This window comes from Rhinolophus ferrumequinum, chromosome 12 (genome assembly GCF_004115265.2).
Source record: "Rhinolophus ferrumequinum isolate MPI-CBG mRhiFer1 chromosome 12, mRhiFer1_v1.p, whole genome shotgun sequence".
Classification (NCBI taxonomy): Eukaryota; Metazoa; Chordata; class Mammalia; order Chiroptera; family Rhinolophidae; genus Rhinolophus; species Rhinolophus ferrumequinum.
Window position 1 is genome coordinate 31,831,356 of NC_046295.1, and position 18,769 is coordinate 31,850,124.

General features: G+C 40.5%; 1 protein-coding gene and 1 pseudogene across 1 annotated transcript in view; both read right to left on the reverse strand.

Annotated features, from left to right (window-relative positions):
* The window catches only part of SLC1A1 (solute carrier family 1 member 1), a 73,100-nt gene extending 71,801 nt beyond the window's left edge, over positions 1-1,299 (reverse strand). The window contains exon 1 of the mRNA XM_033123614.1: positions 764-1,299. Coding sequence (XP_032979505.1) covers positions 764-854 — 91 coding nt within the window. The 5' untranslated portion in view covers positions 855-1,299. The remainder of the gene's footprint in view (positions 1-763) is intronic.
* A 115-nt stretch (positions 1,300-1,414) lies between these two features.
* The window catches only part of LOC117031515 (elongation factor 2-like), an 86,920-nt pseudogene continuing 69,565 nt past the window's right edge, over positions 1,415-18,769 (reverse strand).

Here is an 18,769-nt window from a genome sequence, read left to right on the forward strand (position 1 = left end):
AAGTCCAGGGAGGTTTTCTCTGCACATTAGCAGGGTAGCAAAGGGAGGAAAACTGAGTTTTCTTAGCTCTCTTTTCCCCCCCGCACCCCCTCAGGCCATGAGCTTCTGCGGGCCATAACTGCATACGCCCGAATTCAGCACGAATCTGGCAGGTTTTCAGAGCCTGGGTGCGGACAGTCGGTGCTAGCTGCCTGGGAAGACACGTTTCCAGGCACTGCCCCAGGTGAGCGACGGCTACACTGCCATCCTCCCTCCTTCGCCCCGTCATCCCTGAGACTAAGGTTCCTGCCTCTTCCAGTCCGACTGAGAACCAAATCCAAACTCAATCTGTCTGGACAGCGTGGTTTAGGCAAAAAAAAAAAAAAAAAAAAAAAAGCGGGGGGGGGGGAAGCAGACAGGACTAAAAAAAAAAAATTAAATAAAAAAAAATACAACCATGTTTGCTTCCATACGGCAGAACCGGGAGCTACCTGCTTCCCTGTCTCCCTTCCAAGCCCTTTTGATCATTTTGGGTAAAGCAGGACCCGGCAGCTCGTAGAGCACCCATATGGGAATCCCCAAGGAGCTTTATTCTTCGCACGGAGAAAACAACATCCTCGAGGGGGAATCCCCACGTAGGGTCCGAAGCCGGGGAGGTGCGGTAGGACCCAGGCAGCCGGTGCGCGAGCGCCTAGCCCACCCTCGCACCCGCCCGCCCCGCACGCGGCCTGGGCGCTGGGAGCGCGTGAGGGTGCGCGCGTCGCCCCTCCGCCGCGCCGCTCACCTAGCACCACCGCGGCGACGGTGGAGAGCAGCAGCCAGTTATTCCTCAGGAAGCGCTTGTAGTCGCATCCCTTCCTCGCCAGCTTCCTCATGGCGGGCGCTTGGGCTTGGAGCCGCCGCGGCGGCGGCCGCTATTGTGCGCGGGATTTGGCCGTGCGTGCCGGGGCCGGGGGCCGGGGACCGGGGGACCGAGGGACCGCCGGCGGCTCCGCAGCGCAGTGGATGCGGGATGCGGGTGTGAAGGAGAGAGGGTGCGCGCTGGCTGTTGCGGCTGCCGCTGTCACTGCTGCTGTCGCTGTCACCGCCGCCGCTGCTGCCGCCACCTGAGATCGCGCGCGGCGCCTGCAGCTCGGTGGATATGCGTGGCGGACGCGCCTGGCTCCTCCTGCTGCCGCGGAGGTCTGCGGAGCGCCGGCCAACCAGCGAGAAAGGGGGGAGGAGCGGCGGGCTCAGGGAGGTGGGTAGGTGCGTGTGCCGGGTGTCCTAGGATCCGGTGGGGCAGGCGTGCAGCGCTGACGGTGGAGTGGGAGCAGCTACTCCGGGAACCCTGTGCCCCGCCCCAGCCTTCAGCTGGAGTTTCTCGTTTTTTGTTTTTTTTGTTTTGTTTTGTTTTTTTAAATCAGTTTAGGATTTCGGATTTAAGGTTTCCTCCCTACCGTAATTCAGGGAGGCGGAGCCACTGGCCCTTTTGGCTTGGCTCTCGCCCTGCACACCTCCTCCCCTCCGCGTTCTCCACACTAGCCATTCCCAGTGCAGCACTGGAGAACGTGGTGCCCTTTCGAGTGGGGAGAGTTGGGGAAAATTGAGTTCTGTCTCGGGTCGCCTTTGCTGTCCCATGCAGCCTCGGATTTGCCAGCAGCCTAGAAAGCCTGAAGCCTGTAGGAGGAGGGAAAGAAGGGGGAAGAGAGGGCAGTACAGGACTTTGTGAACGTTCTCAGGAGGCCTCTAACTCCCTTACCCCCTCAGGTATTATTAACTCCCCTCTTTGAGGCTGGAGGTGAAGCTCCAACAAGATTGTGGACACAGGACCTGGAATGGGCCCTCTTAGAAACCTCACTTCCACTCCTTGCGACTGGGCTGTGTGGCTGCCAAAGGTCCCAAAGCTGTGAGATTTGGCAGATTAATTAGGACTGAGATCCAGACCAAGCAGTTCTGAGGAGAAGGTGGGCGGGTCCATCTCTAAGGCCAAATACATTGGAAAGGCAAACACAGGCGAGTTGGACAACCTAGGTAAGTGGTACCAAATGTACTCTGTGTTGCTGAGTGAATTTTCCAATTCTCTTCCATGCCTCTACCCAATTTTCTCACCGTTGTTTATGAGGTCTGACAATTACATTCTGCAACTTGTTGCAACAATGTTGCTAACCCTTTTTGATATCAGAGGGATTATTCATTATGAATTTGTACCAACTGGACAAACAGTTAACCAAGTTTACTATTTGGAAGTGCTGAAAAGGCAGCATGAAAAAGTTAGACGACCTGAACTTTTCACCAACAATTCATGGCTCTTGCATCACGAGGATGCACCAGCTCACACAGCACTGCGTGTGAGGGAGTTTTTAGGCAGTAGACAAACAACTGTATTGGAACACCCTCCCTGCTCACCCGATCTGGCCCCCAATGACTTCTTTCTTTACCCAAAGATAAAGGAAATATTGAAAGGAAGACATATCGATGACATTCAGGACATCAAGCTCTGATGGCCATTCCAAAAAAAGAGTTCCAAAATTGTTTGCAGGGTGGACTAGGCGCTGGCATTGGTGCATAGCTTCCCAAGTGGAGTACTTTGGAGGTGACCATAGTGATATTCAGCAATGAGGTATGTAGCAGTTTTTCTAGGATGAGTTCAAGAACTTAATTGTCTGACCTCATATACAAACTCTTTCCCTCTTTTTATCACATCACCATCTTTGCAGCTGTAGGCTGCATTCTCATCAGATTTGCTAACATTAAGTAAGCTCTGAACCTTTTTGCTATTGTGGATTCTCCTCTGTGATCGGGGAGGATAGAAGATCTCCCCAACTAGATTTTCTGATGACCAAAACCCCACAATTAGAACTTCATTCCTTTGGCTTAAGTTGATACAAGTATCCTTGAAGAGATAATAAATTAAGCTTTATGAGCCATGTACACTTTAGTATGAATGAGTTTATCAGCTCCTTTCCAGAAAGTAAATTTTGAGAAAAGGAAGCGTAGGGAGATATCAAGTTGATTGTGTGCTGAGGAAGTTAGGAAGAAATGTCAAAAGAAGGGAAACTATCAAGAAAGAGGGAACAGAGATATTCATCCCATGGTAAAAAAAAAAAGCGCTGGAACTACTCAGATGTCCAACATGAAAGGAAAAGTAAATATATTATGGAACTGCCATGCAATGGTATATTATGCAACCGATATAAAGGATATTTATGAAATTTCTAATAGAATGGGATAACACGTTGTAATGTGAGGGGGGAAAAGGAAGATTAAAATTGTACATACAATTTGATCACAACTGTGTAAAACAAACATGTAAAACAAAACAATGTACTTAAAAAAGAAGTACACCAAAATTTTACCATGGTCATCTTCGGGTGATAATATAATGTTTGAATCTTTTTGCTTTCTGTCTTTCAGTAGTGTTCATAGTGCTTACCATAAGCATACTCATGCTCATTATAGCTGTGGGTAGGGCTGTATTTAACAAATAGACTGGCCCTGAAGAGAGAAAAAAGTGGAAGAACCTAAAATGAACTTGGTATATCACAATTTTTTGAGGTGTAGTAAGACAATTGTACCGGGGTTTTGGGGGTAGGATATTTAGGTTTAAATGCCAGCGCTAGCACTTACCAGCAGCTGTTGATCATGAGCAAGTTGCTTCATTTTTTTAAATCTCACTTTCTATACCAGTAAAATGGGGGCAATACTAGCCTTTATCTCATGGGGGTATTGTAAGAATTGAATACAATGTGTATAAAAGACTTCCACCAGTGAGTGGCACATAAGAAGTATCATCACTAGTTTACGTGGAGTCAACCTGGGCAGTGAGTCATCTTCGAACTCTCTCTTTTGTTGCCTGTCTGTTGTGAACACACCCTGAACCACTTCAGACTCACAAGAACACTTGCATATTGATCAATAATGTTTGCCCTTTGGAATTGCAACGGACCCTAAATTCATTGAACTTTCACACTTAAAGCCCATGTACTCGTAGTGCATACTCATTTTATGCTTAAATTATGCAAATTTAAAATAGTGCAATATAAAAAGGTAAATAAAGTCTAAATATATACACTCATTTTGAAATAATGAAGATCTCCTAAGTTAAAAATCAAAGTCAGGAATCTCAAAAGTTCAAAGCAGGTAGGCCAAGTGAATTATAAGCTGCTTTTATGCTATTGCTACATGGCCGTTCCACTTTGTCTGGCAATAAAAATAATTAATAAGCAAACACTTCCAATGCACGTATCATGTGCTAGGCACATTTTTAACCACTCTACACATATTAACTCATTTAGTCCCTACAACAACTTAATGAGGTAGGGCCTATTGTAACTGCATGGGAGTATTGGAAGAATCAAATGAGATACTGTGTACTGTAATCATCTTCATTTCACAGCTGAGGGATCTGAGGCAAAAAGAGGTTAAGTAAGTAAACTTGCTTAAGTTCCTTCCGTTAGTAAGAGGAAGAGCAAGGATTGAACTAGGTAGTCTTAAGCTAACTGCACAAATCTGTGCCTTAAACTACCACCTCTTTTATAAGATACAGAATTGTTATAGGAAAATTGCTCTCGAGTTACGTGAATTTAACTTTATGCAAGATCTTCAAGAATCCATCCATATGCAGGAGATACTATGGTGTCCTAACATGCTGTGCTACAGTGGAAACTGCATACATTTTATGGGGCGATGATTGAACTCTCAAATTCTCTGTCCGTTGCTGCTACTGGTACCTAACTCTGTGATTTCTCTGCCTAAGACAAGAAATGATATCGGAAGCATTATTTTGGTGAAGGGGGTATTGGAAACCCATCCTCCTTAAATTCTATTCTTTTTTACTTGCTTGGCCTGGGATGGTCATGAACACAAATGATCTCAACTTGGACATGTGTTTAGAAGCATTTCCATCTACCTGAGGGGAACTTGAGCACTCAGTTCCTGGAACAAAAATTTCACTCTTTTGGGATAAGACCTTAAAGCAAAGTAGAAAGAATTGTTAGGATTTTCCCCTCCAATAGATGTTAACATCTCCCTTTTTCCAGGTCCCTCAACTTCCTTCATCCTGCTAAAATAGACCTTTGGACAGATTACATTTGGCCAGGTTGTGTGTGTGTGTGTGTGTGTGTGTGTGTGTGTGTGTGTGTGTGTTTTAAACATTTCAGAAACATTGGCATTTCCTTTGTTGTTATTTTTTTTTAATTGTTGACCCATGGACTCTTGTTAGTTATTAAAGAAAGGATTGATTTTGCCACACAAGGTTAAACCAGCAGATGACAGCCTGGCCTTATATATTAATTGGGATAGATAAGAAAAATGGCATTCAGAAACAAAAAGTAAGGCACCAGCTTCTGAGAATCTAGAAATGGTTTCCTGGTTGCAATCTACAGTCATAAAACATATTCACTTGGTTGTTTTGTCCTCATGCTGTGGTAATGGAGAGAAGGAGGTCATCTATAGCTGTGCTGCCATTCATGACCAATGGATAGGAAAAAGGATGTTGTAAGCGTATTTAGAAACTGTTTTTAACAATCTCTTTATCTTCCAATCTTGATCTGGATTTAATTCTTCTCAGACTTATAAATTAAAGAGTAAAAGAACTATAATTCATTAAATCATCATAATAATTCTCCAAGCATAAAGATGATCTGACCCAAAGAGACTTACCATTATGTAATAGTTAGATGTCCTTGAACTCCTGGATTCATCAGAACTTGCCCTGTGGGCTTTATTGCGCATTCTGACTGGAGAACAACCCCATTTCATTGAAGAATATGAAAAAAACCCCAGTTATCTACTTCATAGAAGCAGTGTGTCCTTGAACAAGTCATTTAACATCTCTGAACCTCAAGTTCCTCATCTGAAGATACTATTTAAAGTAATAAACCCAAATGATCAATATATATCTGAAATACATAAAAAAATTAAATCTCACTAGTACTAAGGAAATGAAAATTTAAACCACTACTTGTTTACCAGCTGAATAAAGATATTTTAATATGAAATATTTTAAAATTCATAATTATAAAATTTATAATTTTAACATTACAAATTGTAAATTTAGAAAAGGCATGGAGAAATAGGCAGTATCATACATTACTGGTGTACATTGAAAATGCTATGACTTTTCTGAGGATAATTAAGCAATTTGTAACATTTTTCATCAAAAGTATTTGCATCCTTTAACTCAGGGGTGTCCAAACTGCGGTCCGCGGGCCAACTGCGGTCCGCAATCCATTGTTAATTGGCCCGCAGCAAATTCCAAAAATATATTTAGTTTACTTAAATAAACCAGGTGAGGCAATACATACTTCACCTCGAGTGAGTGGCCCGGCTGTTTGTGTATTTTACCGTATATGGCCCTTGATGAAAAACGTTGAAAAAAGTTTGGGCACCCCTGCAGTTTAACTTAACCATTCTCCCTTTAGAAATTTATACCAAAAAACCCCAAAGGGCTGTTTATGACAGCTCAGTTGGAAACAACGTAACTGTCTAGTAAAGTGGATTGGCTAAAGATTGATTAAGTAGGTAAAAATACATTGGACAATGGAATAGCATTCAGGGACTAAAAAGCATATTTTAATAGAATACCAAATTACATGGGAAAAGGGTAAACACACACACAAAACTGTGTTTGAAATGGCAAAAATAAGTTACAAAACCGTGGGTTGGTTTTTATAATGAGAATGTAGTCATTTATTATTTGTATACCTAAACATATAAAACTTTAAATATACATATTATAATTCTAATTGTGTGTGTGCATGTGTGTAAGTGATAGGAAAGTTAATGCACTTTTTCCCCTTTGCCTTTCTGAGCACCTGTTCTTTGCCCTACTAGGCCAAGGTGTTCATATGCTTGGGAGATTAGGATTTGTTACAGAAGGAATTTAAAGAAAAAAAAAAGTACTAACATTCCACTTCTGCATGCTATATAGGATTATGTAGCAGGAAAGACTATTATCGTGAGAAAGAATGTTCCATATTCCTTCAACTCCCCGTTAGAATATCAAAATCCCAGCATGGAAGACTCATCTCACACATTCTCCTATGGGGTAGGAAAGACACCCCTCTACCTGTAGCAGCTGTCACTCTGTTGCAGCAGGAGGTTAAGACAGGACATTAGAAGTAAAAGTCACCACTTTCTGGTCAAGGAAATAGTGGGAAGAAGAAAGGGAGAGGAGGGGAGACAGGGTCCTGTTTGCTCTCTCTAAGCTTCTTCCAGGAAGGGGTGTATATTAGAGAAAAGAGGAGGGCAGCTGTGTCCCCTACTTCCCATTAGGAGGCTGCCCCCCAGGCCGTGCCTTACCAACCTGGGGTGCAACCACATCAGTGCAAATGTGGCAGGACAGTGTGGTCAGGCAGAGAGAGGCTCTGAGATTTCACTTCCCAACCACCCTCAGTTCCTGGTGGCAGGGATGCTGAGCTGAGAGCCATGGGAAGGTCATGGTAAGGTGAGGTGACTCTCCTTAGAGTCTGGGCGGATCCCGGGTGAACTGGCCTGATGCAGAGACTCACTTCTTTGTTACTAGCTGTAGCTGAGGCGAGACTGAGGATGTGGGTAAATGCCCCTCAACTCTAACAAAGCCAAGAGAAAGGCTAGAATACATCTTCACAGCTGTAGATTTCAACCATAAAGGCCTGAGAGCAAGTTGCAGCGGCAGACACAGTGGGCAATGCTCTGGACACCAGGATCCCAATGAGTCCACATTACATTGGGTTGTTAATTTAAAACCTCTCTTATTTTACTACAGATCCCCTTCATTTCGTTTGTTTGTGAAAGGGACTTGGTCATTTTTCCTACATAATTCCATGCATTCTGGATCTGGCGGATTGCTTCTTCATGGTGGCAATTAATTAGTTTCTGCTCATGGTTACAGCTAGAGGTTTGATATTTAGCAATGCTAAGATCGAACAGTGGATTGTGATGTTGTCAGCCTGATTCATCGGTGATAAATCCACCTTAAACTTTTTGAATGTGGTTTTGGCATCTGTTGGTGATGGTTGCTTAAGACCATTCTATTTAATTCATTCTAATTCTATCATTCCTTCTGAACACATTTGCTGGAATTCTTCTATAAAAAGAATTTTTTTACCTCATCAACTATTTGGTTACACTGAAATAGAATTTATACAGAAAAGGCAAGATCCATGCTTAATTTTCCCCCTTTTTTGGTTTTCTTAATAATGAATTAGAAACATATTAGCAACCTCCAATACTGACTGATGAGGTTTTTAATTTTTTTTATAAACCCATATTGACACATGGGTTTATATGTGTTTTGATTGGCTTACTTTCAGTAAATTATAATCATGGTTCTTTTCGTTGCTTAAATTGCCCCATCTTTGGCTAGTGGAAGCCCCTTATTTTGGCTCCTACGTTCTTTTGACAGAACTATTTGTCTTCAATAGTGTCCTTATTTTCTGGCTCAGCAAGATGTCCCAAGATCATCTCATACATTTCTTGCCCTGGAACAGTAATCAGCCACTTCTCCAAAGGGTCCAGGTTCCTTTTAGAAACTACAGGCTTGCTGACGATGGGACTCATTGCTGCTAGGCTGTCAATGCTGTTAGGCCTTTTTAGTGGATAGCACTCAGAAACACATATATCATGGTAAGAGACAAAGAAATCATGAGTTCATAGTAATGTTTCCTAGTCAAGTTTTTTTATTAGGGTAAAATATTTATAATAAATTCTACCATTTTAACAATTTTTAAATGTGTGGTTTTGTGTCATTTACTACATTCACATTGTTCAGCAACCATCACCACATCCACCTCCAGGACTTTTTCATCTTCCTACACTGAAACCCTCTACCTATTAAACACTAACTCTCTAATCCCTTTTTCCTTCAGCTCCTGGCAACCACCATTCTACTTTGTGTATCTGTGAATGTTTGTCCTTTTGTGACAGGATTTTTTTCACTTAGCATAACATCCTCAAAGCTCATCTATGTTGTGACATATATCAGAATTCCTTTCTTTTAAAGGCTGAGTGATATTCTGTTGTATGTATATACCACATTTTGTTTATCCACTTATCCATTGATGAACCCTAGGGTTGTTTCCATCTTTTGGCTATTGTGTATAATGCTGCTGTGAAAATGGGTGTATAAGTATCTGTTTAAGTCCCTACCTTAATTTCTTTTGTATATATACCCGGAAGTGGAATTGCTGAATCATAAGGTAATTCTATGTTTAATACTTTGAGGAACTGCCATACTGTTTTCAACATAGACTGCACTATTTTACATTCCCATCAGAGATGCATAAGGTTCCAAGTTCTCCAAATCCTTACCGACACTTGTTATTTTTCTCTTTGTTTTAATAATAGCTGTCCTAATGGGTGTGAACTAACTCAAATTTGAGATTCAGAGGATTTTTGTGTTTTTTTCTTTTTTATTTTATTAATATTTTTTTATTTTTCAATTACAGTTAACATACAATATTATATGTATTAGTTTCAGGTGTTCAACATAGTGATTAGACATTTATATAACTTATGAAGTGATCACCCCAATAAATCTAGTACCTTTCTGACACCACATAGTTATTATAATATTATTGACCAAATTCCTTACGCAATACTTTACATCTCCATGACTATTTTGTAGCTACCAAGTTGTACTTCTTAATTCCTCCTCTTTTTTCACATATCTCCCCCAAACCCCTCCCATCTGGCAGCCATCAAAATGTTCTCTGTATCTATGAGTTTGTTTGTTTTGTTTGTTCATTTATTTTGTTCTTTAGATTCTACATATAAGTGAAATCATATGAAATTTGTCTTTCTCTGTCTGACTACTCCACTGAGCACAACACCCTCCAGGTCCATTCATGCTGCTGTAGATGGCAAGAACCCATTCTCTTTCCTGGCCAAACAATATTCCACTGTATGTATGTACTACCTACTCTTTATCTATCCATCCATTGACAGACACCCAGGCTGCCTCCACATCTTGGCCATTGTAAACAATACTGCAATGAACATATGGATGCACACGTTCCTTCAAAGTAGCCTTTTGGGTTCCGTCGGATAAATAACCTGAAGTGAGATTACTGGGTTCTTCATTTTCTCTTTATATAGCCCTTGTTTTAAAATCTATTTTGTATGGTATAAGTATTGCTACTCCAACTTTTTTGTTTTTTTCATTTCCATCTTCATGAAATATGTTTTTCCATCCCTTCTCTTTGTGTTTCTGTGTTGTGTCTTTCAATTTGAAGTGAGTCTCTTGTAGGCAGCACATGTAAGGGTTTTGTTTTCTTATCCATTCATACCTCCTATGTCTTTTAATTGAAACATGTAATCCATTTACACTGAAAGTAATTGTTAGTAGATATGCAGCTATTGCCATTTTATTATTCCTATTATTATTATTATTTTTATGTCTCAAAGAAGTCCCTCTAACATTCCTTTTAATACTGGGTTGGTGGTGATGAACTCCTTTAGCTTTTTCTTGTCTGGGAAGCTCTTATCTTTAAGTTATAGTGTTGCTGGGTAGAGTAATCTTGGTTGTAGTTCCATGCTTTACATCACATTGAGTATTTCATGCCAATCTCTTCTGGCCTGCAAAGTTTCTGTTGAGAAATCAGCTGACAGTCTCATGGGAGCTCTCTTACAAGTTACTAGTTGCCTTTCTCTAGGTACTTGTAGGATTCTCTCTTTGTCTTTAATGTTTGCTATTTTAATTATAGTATGTCTAGGTATAGGCCTATTTGGGTTCATCTTGTTTGGGACTCTCTGTGCTTTCTGAGCTTGCACAGTATGTCTATTTCCTTCTCCAGGTTAAGAAAATTTTCAGTCATTATTTCTTCAAATAGGTTTTAAATTCCTTGCTTTATCTCTTCTTCTAGTACCCCTATGATGCAGATGTTGTTATGCTTAATGTTGTCCCAGAAGTCTCTTAAACTATCCTCATTTTATTGGAATTTTTTTTTTCTTTTTGCTGCTCTGATTGGGAGTTTTCTGCTACCTTGTCTTGCAAATTGCTGATTTGATCCTCTGCTTCATCTAGTCTGGTGATTTCTTCTAGTGCATTCTTCATTTCAGTTATTGTATTCTTCACTTCTGACTGGTTCTTTTTTATGGTTTCTATGTCCTTTTTTATGCTTGCATCTCTTTGTAGAAGTTCTCATGAAGTTCTTTGAATATTCTTATAACCATTGTTTTGAACTCTGTCTCTGGTAATTGCTTGCCTCCATTTTGTTTAATTCTTTTTCTGGATTTTTCTCCTGTTCTTTCATTTGGGATTCATTTCTTTGTTTCCTCATTTTGGCTGCCTTTCTGTGTTTGTTTCTATGCATTAGGTAGATCTGCTATGTCTCCCAGTCTTGGCCAGGTGGCCTTATGTAGTAGGTGCCTTGTGGGGCCCTGGCACAGTCTACCTGGTCACATGCACGGGGTGTTCCAGGAACATACCTTGTGTGGGTTGTGTATGCCCTCCTGTTATAGTTGAGCCTTGATTGCTCGTGGCATGTAAGTGGGTGGGATTGATACTTAGGCTGACTGGCTGTGGGGTTTGGCCCCATCCACAGCTTAAAGCTGCTGTGCAGGAGGCTTACCCCACTGAGTGGGATTCGTCCCAGTGGGCTCTGGTGTCTTTTGAGACTGCCCTTTGTGTGAGCTATGTGGGGATAATTGGGTGGTGCTTTGCTATGGTCTAAACCAACCTCCAAATATGTTGGTTCTGGAGCCTCTTAGGAGGAGCTCCAGGGCAAGTCCAGGTCAACCACTGACTGTTACCATCTGGGAGCTACCTAGTAGGAGCTACAAAGTGATCTGCAGTTGTTCACTGCCTATGCTGAACCTGAAGGCACGTGGGAGAGGCCATGCTGCGAAACGAGGATGTCTGCCACCAGTACCAGGCCTGGGGTAACTACTCAAAAAGCCAGGACACCCGGGGGCCGGCTGCCACCTGCCAGCTTTCTTAAGCCGCTGATAAAGCACTGTGCCATACACAAGTTGGATGAAGCAGCGTCTCAGGGAGTCAATAGAATGCGAAGAGCTGTGGTCACCAGGTTAATGTAAATTTTGGTTTGGTGTCAGTGCTGAGCCTGGAGTGACTCAGCAAAAGTCTCAGAGCACACTGAGGCCTGTTGCTGCCTACCTGGAGCTTGCTGCACTCCGATAGTTTTCCAAGAAAGAGTGCAATGCGGGCAGGGCTGGCTGCTTGCTGAGAAAGTGCCTCCAGGGTAAGTGAGTTAGGGGGGCGGGATCCCAGCTGAGTCAGCAGAGTGGAGCAGCGGAGCTGGTCAGGCCAGTCAGGTTCAGATTTGGCCTGTGGGGGAAGGCTCAACACAGGAAAGATGGTGCTCACCTGCGGGCTGCATAGGAAGAGGACTCCTCACAAGGAAAATGCTGATGGTCCTCCAGTCCTCCTCCTGTAGCCACATACCTCAGTCTGCCCCCCCCATGTCTGTTGTGCGGGGCGGCCTGCGGGGCCTCTGGTCCCGCTCCCGACATAAGAACGCAGGATGTGGCTAGGCCAAAAAAGGAACACCCATGGAGCCATAGGTAGGGGAGTCATATCACTATAGTCTCACTGGAGGCAGGATTCATCCGACGTGCGACCTGCTGTCCGCTTTCTGCCAACTGACCAACTCTCTCCTCAACTTCCTCTCGACTCTCCTCGACTCCCCAACTAGCACAGCCTCAGCAGCTATATCAGGGGCCAATTGTCTAACTGGCTACAGCTGACGGCCAACTAGCCACAACCAGTGGCCATCTACTGCCCGAGTCAGCACCCCTCCACGTGAGGCCGAGAGCCTGGAAACTACTCTCTGGGGCTCTGCCCCCATAGTCTCATATGTCTCTGAGGCCCCCTGAGTCACCGTCCCACCATTGGAGCTCAAGGTGAGTGCCTTCTAGCGAGTGAAACTGTTTGTGGGCCATTTGAGAGGATGTCTGGGTTTCCCTCAGCCTTCCATCCCACCTGAACGGTCGGAATCCCCACTGTTTTTCACAGCCAGATGTTGTGGGGGCTCCTCTTCTGGGCGCCAGTACTCTGGACTGGGGAGCCTTGTGTCCCTCGCTCCTCTGGGGGGAACCAGTGTGGCCAAAATATCCCTCTTGATTCTCAACTGCCACACGCAGGTGTAGGGCCTATTCTGTGTCTCTGCCCCTCCGACCAGTCTTGACGTGGCTTCTTTTTAAAATTTTTACTTATAGGACTTATGTTCTATAACTAGATTACAGATGGTTCACCAGCTTGACTGTTCTATAATTCAGTTGTAATTTTAATGTGTTCACAGAAGGTCACAAGCACAATGTTTATCTACTCTGCCATCTTGGATCTCTCCCACGATTACAGAATTTTGATTAAATTTCTTTTACTTTTGTATTGTTTTTCTCTTTACTTTGAAAATCTTGGTTCTTAATGAGATTTATTCAAGTACTTATTTCCTAATCCTATAATTTATATATAATAGTTTAAAAAGCAATATCAATATTACTTCTAATAATAAGACCATTCAAAGCAGCTTAAAATTTCTTTGTGGTTCTTTTGTCCCCAAGATATATCCCACAAGGAATATATAGTCAAATTACTGTGTTTAAAAGTCACTTGAAATAATTCTTTTCCCAGTGTGGTTGTGCTATCAATTTGATATACAGTTAAAATTTGTTTTCAAATTTTCAAAATTGGTTTTTAAAAATTCAGTAATTTTTAAAATATGTAAAACATTTACATAGTTCAGTTAAAACTATAAAATAACACAATCAGAAAATTCTCATTTTAATCTCCATCTCCTCTCTTCTTTTACTCCCCTCTCTACCACCATATCTAATAATTTGTAGATATCTATTAGTGCTTGGTTTATCCTTTTTAGGAAATATGTTTCAAGCTACCAACATAGATTGTGGAGTTAGAAAGAGATGTATAGTAACACATCTTTAGGAAGTATTTCTACCACATAGTTAGATCGAGGGCATAGATAATACTAAAAAGCCACAAAAATAGTTAGTTAGGAAATAGTTTTTGAATATTTGTTACCTTTGTTTTTGATATAATTTTAGTTTTACATTTATTTTTTAAAATGGAAGTGTTTAACAACTAGCTCACAGAGATTTCTGAAAATTAAACAATTGGCTCTTGTGAGCTGGTACGAGTTCAGCACACCACTGAATATATACCTTGATTTAATACCTGAATAGAAACTTTTTATCTGCCTAAGCTAGCTAGCTCGAGGATCATCTACATCCATATTATGCTATGCATAGGGTCAGTTTTCTCTCTCAGGAAACGAAGTTCAAAGACAGGCATCCTAGTGTTTGTGTGGAAGCTCCATGGTCATTAGTGTCCCAGGCTCCTTCCCCTGTGCTCTGCTATTTTAGTGAACAATCTCATAGTCCAAAGTGGATATTGAAGTCCCAGATAGGTCTATATTCCAGAGAGAGAAGAAGGAAGTGGGGAAAGGCAGGATGGGTACACTGCTTGGTTGAGTCACTTACCTTTTAGGACATTTCCTGGAGTTCCATATAGCACTTCTGCTTATAATTTGCCATATAGCACTTAGCTACCTGGTCATGCATAGCTGTCAGGCTGGAAAATGGAGACAACTTTGCAGATTGCTGCTGCAAATAAAATTAGTTTAGTTTTTTTTTTTTTTAACTTACTAAGAAATGGAAAATGAATATTGTGTAGACAACTAACAGTCTATACCCTCTGTCTACCTAAATCTTTCGAGCTCACCCCCTCCAAAAAGCTACCTCTGAGTACATCCTCTCTCTATCTTTTCTCTAAACTACAGTGTTTATGGTCCTGTGATTATTTTGGGTACAGTATCCCATACTTTCTTATACCATTGTTTTAGTGTTTTATGTTAGGCTCCCACTTCCTACTCCACTTATGCTTATATACAATTATAAATTCATATGGGTAAGATCTGTATTTTACATTTCTTTTTGTTTTCACAGCTTAAAAAGGATTTTTAAGGTGTAAAATGAAGTCAGTAATATCTACAGTTTTATTGGGAGAAGCGAAAAAACAATACATTAGAAAGACAAAAAAATACAGTGTTATATACATGTTCTTTTCTCTCTCCCTCCCCCCTTCCTTCCTTCTGTTATTCCTTTCTTCTTCCAGTTTAATATAAAGGGGAACCTAGAGAAGATGGAAGGTAAATATTTTATTTTGGCTGGGGGAATGTCATGTACAATTTACTGATAATTTTTAGAAACTGGAGTTAGAGATGTCAACTTAAGTTGAGTCAGATTTCTTCTGTTCTGGGCACGTCATGTTGATGACTCTTTAATTAGACACTTGTTGTCCTACCTACTATTAACATTATTAATTTTCCATGTCTTTGAATTTTGTAAATATAAAATCACACATCAAACTTGATTGATTTTTGGCTTTTTTCATTCCACTTTACATTTATTAAATAGTTCAATTTATTAAAATTTTCTGTTAAGTTGGGTTCATTTAGGATATTGTCTAAGAAATACTTGTGTACCCCAAGAGTATGAAGATATTATTTTTTATTCTTGAACCTTTGTTGTTTTATTTCTCTCATTTGATCTACGCATAAAATCCATCTGCAGTTCATTACTTTAAATGGTGGGGGGTAGAGATCAAGATCATTTTTCTCTATGTGGATATCCTATTAAACCAGCAATATTTATTGAAAAGATCGTCCTTCCTCCAGTGTACTCTAATGTCACTTTTGTGTTTGTATATGTGTGAATCCGTTTCTGGACTCTCTAGTTTGTTCCATTGATCTATTTGTCTATCTTTCCACTAGTTTCCACTCTGTCTTAACTCTGTCTTGTACCTGTGTGATGAGCTTGGATATTTAGTATTGTAAGTCCTGGAACTTTTTCTTCTTTAAAATTGTCTTACCTATGAATGATTCTTTAGCTTTCCATGTAAAGTTTAGACAGTTTGTGAATATGCACAGCAGAACTTTCTGGAATTTTGTTTGCCTATAAATCAATTTGGGTGAGAATTGGCATCTTTACAGTATACCAGACTCATATGGATTTTGAGTCTTTTGGTACATGAAACCTTCATTTACTTAGGTCTTCCTTCATTTTTCTAAGTGATGTTTTGTAGTTTTTTGTGTAGAAGTCTTGTACATCTTTCACTAGGTTTTTGCTATTGTATATGGTCTTTTTAAAAATCGTATTTTCCAGTTTGTTAATGAACTTAAAAATAAATTAATTTTTATATTAAGCTTCTTTATAGCAATCTTGCTAAATTCATTGATTAATTCTAATAATTGTATGTACATATTTTATTTTCTATATAAACAGACATGTTCTCTGTAAATAATTACAATTTTAGGCCTTTCCTTTCCATCCTTTCCCTTCCCTTTTTTGTTCTGGGTAGAAGGTTGAATAGATAACAGATATCCATGTCTTCTTCCCTATCTTGGGAGGAAAGCTTTCAATATTTCATCTTAAATAATATGAAAGAAGTGGAGCTTTTCATTATCAGATTATGAGTTCCTTGTAGTTAGCTAGGGATTTTCGTAATACATGGGTATTGAGTTAGATCAAATGCTTTTCTTTTGCGTCTACAGAGATAATTCTATGATTTCCCCCTCTTTTTCTGTCAATGTGGTGAATTGTAATTAAATTGTGGATGTTAAACCCTTGCATTCCTGAATAAGCTCAACTTGGTCATGATGTATTATCCTTTTTATGTTTTTTTTCTAGATTACGTTTGCTAATTTCAATATTTTTGCTTCTATGTTCATGAGCCATATTACCATATTATTTTACTCTCTTAAAATGACCTTATTAGATTTTGGTATAAAGGTTTGTAGGCTTCATATCTTCCCAACAAGAGATCTCTATCAAATGGTTCAAGAAATAAAAGGGAAATTCAAACCTAGACTAGGAATACTGAGCAGCCAACAGGTAACACATTATCTGACCAGGAGAAAACAAAGCGAAGGTGGAGAAACAGTGTACTGAAATTCTATACAGGAAAAAAACAAAGGATGACAGGTACCTTTGGAAAACATTCCTATGGGGAAGAACCTGTAATTCTAGAAAGTGAAGTGAAAGTTGTCCTGAAGGTATTGGCAAGATATAAATCACCAGGGGTAGATGAGATACTGATAGAATTATTTCAAGCTACAGAGACCGAATCTGTTAAAATCCTAACAAAAGTATGTCAACAAATATGGAAGACAAAAGAATGGCCTGCAGACTGGAAGCATTCAGCATACATCTCAATTTTCAAGAAAGGAGATGCCTACAAGTGCAGTAACAAGTGCAGGACCGTGACTCTCAAGGCAATTTAACAAAGGCTTCTACCTTCTATCTTATATGGGGCAAGAAATGCCAGATGTTCAAGCTGGATGCAGAAAAGGAAGAGGCACTCAACATCTAATTGTGAACATTTGTGGGATAGTGGAGTGCTCCAAAGAATTTTGGAAGAAAATTAGTCTGTGTTTTATAGACCACAATAAAGCCTTTGACCGTGTGGATCATGAAAAGCTGTGGGTTGCTCTAAAAGAGATATGGGTGTGTTTCAACACTTGATTGTCCTGATTCTTAACCTGTACTGTGGATAGGTTTTGTCCTGACCTGTACTGTGTCAGGACAAAATATGCAGACAGAATGGTTTCCTATAGGCACAGGAAAGGTATCAGACAAGGATGTATTTTATCTTCCTATTTGTTTAATCTGTATACAGAACATATGAAACACTGGGCTAGACTCGGAAGGAGGAGGAGTGAAAATTGGTGGAAGAAATACCAATGACTTAAGAAATGCAGATGACACTATCTTATTGGCAGAAAGTAGCAACGATTTGAAATGACTTCTGATGAAAGTGAAAGAAGAAAGTTCCAAAGCAGGACATGAAGAAGACAAAAATCATGACTACAAGAGCAATACACGACTTTAGCATAGGCAATGAAGATAGCAAAATTTTTAAAGATTTTCCTTAACCTTGGGTCACTCACCAATTCAAATGAAGCCTGCCCCCAAGAAATCAAGAGAAGAAGGCTGAGAATTGGAAGGGCAGCAATGGAAGAATTAGGAAAGATCACTAAGAACAAAGAGAAATGTCATAAAGGCCAAAGCTGAGATCATCCACACCCTCATACTCCCTGTTACTACGTACGGATACAAAAATTGGACAATGAAGAAGGTTGATAGGAAAAAAATTGATTCATTTGAAATACTGTGTTGGAGGAGAGCTCTGCAGAAAGATGAACAAGTGGGTCCTAGAGCAAGTGAAGCCTGAGACATTGCTGGAGGCAAAAATGACAAAACTGAAGTTGTCCTAGTTAGGACACACGAGAAGGCAGAATTCTTTGGACATGGTAACGATGCTGGGAAAAATAGAAAGCAACAGGTAAAGAGGAAGACAAAATATGAGGTGAATTGACTCCACAAAAGAAGCCATAGGCATGAGTCTGCAGGAGCTGAGCAGGGTTGTTGAGGACAGGGCGTTGTGGACCTCACTCATTCATGGGGTTGTCAGGAGTTGGAGCCAACCCAAAGGCATTATACATACATAGCCTTCAGGACTTGGCTAAGATGTACACTGTATACATTCTTTTTCCTTCTCTGGAAAAATTTGTGTAAGATTTGTTCTATTTTTTCCCCCTTTAAATGTTTGGAAGAATTCACTAGATTTCTGTTTTGTTCTGTTCTAGCTCAGTTCCACAAGATTCATAAACCTGATCTGAATGATTTTAATACGGGATATTTGTTGATGCTTGTTTTATGGCCTACCACGTTGTACAGTGTAGTAAATGTTCTTTATGCCTTAAAAATAAAACTATTCTGCCATTGTTTGGTTCTGTGTTTTATATATATTAATTATATCAAGTTTGTTAATCAGATTATCCAGATCTTC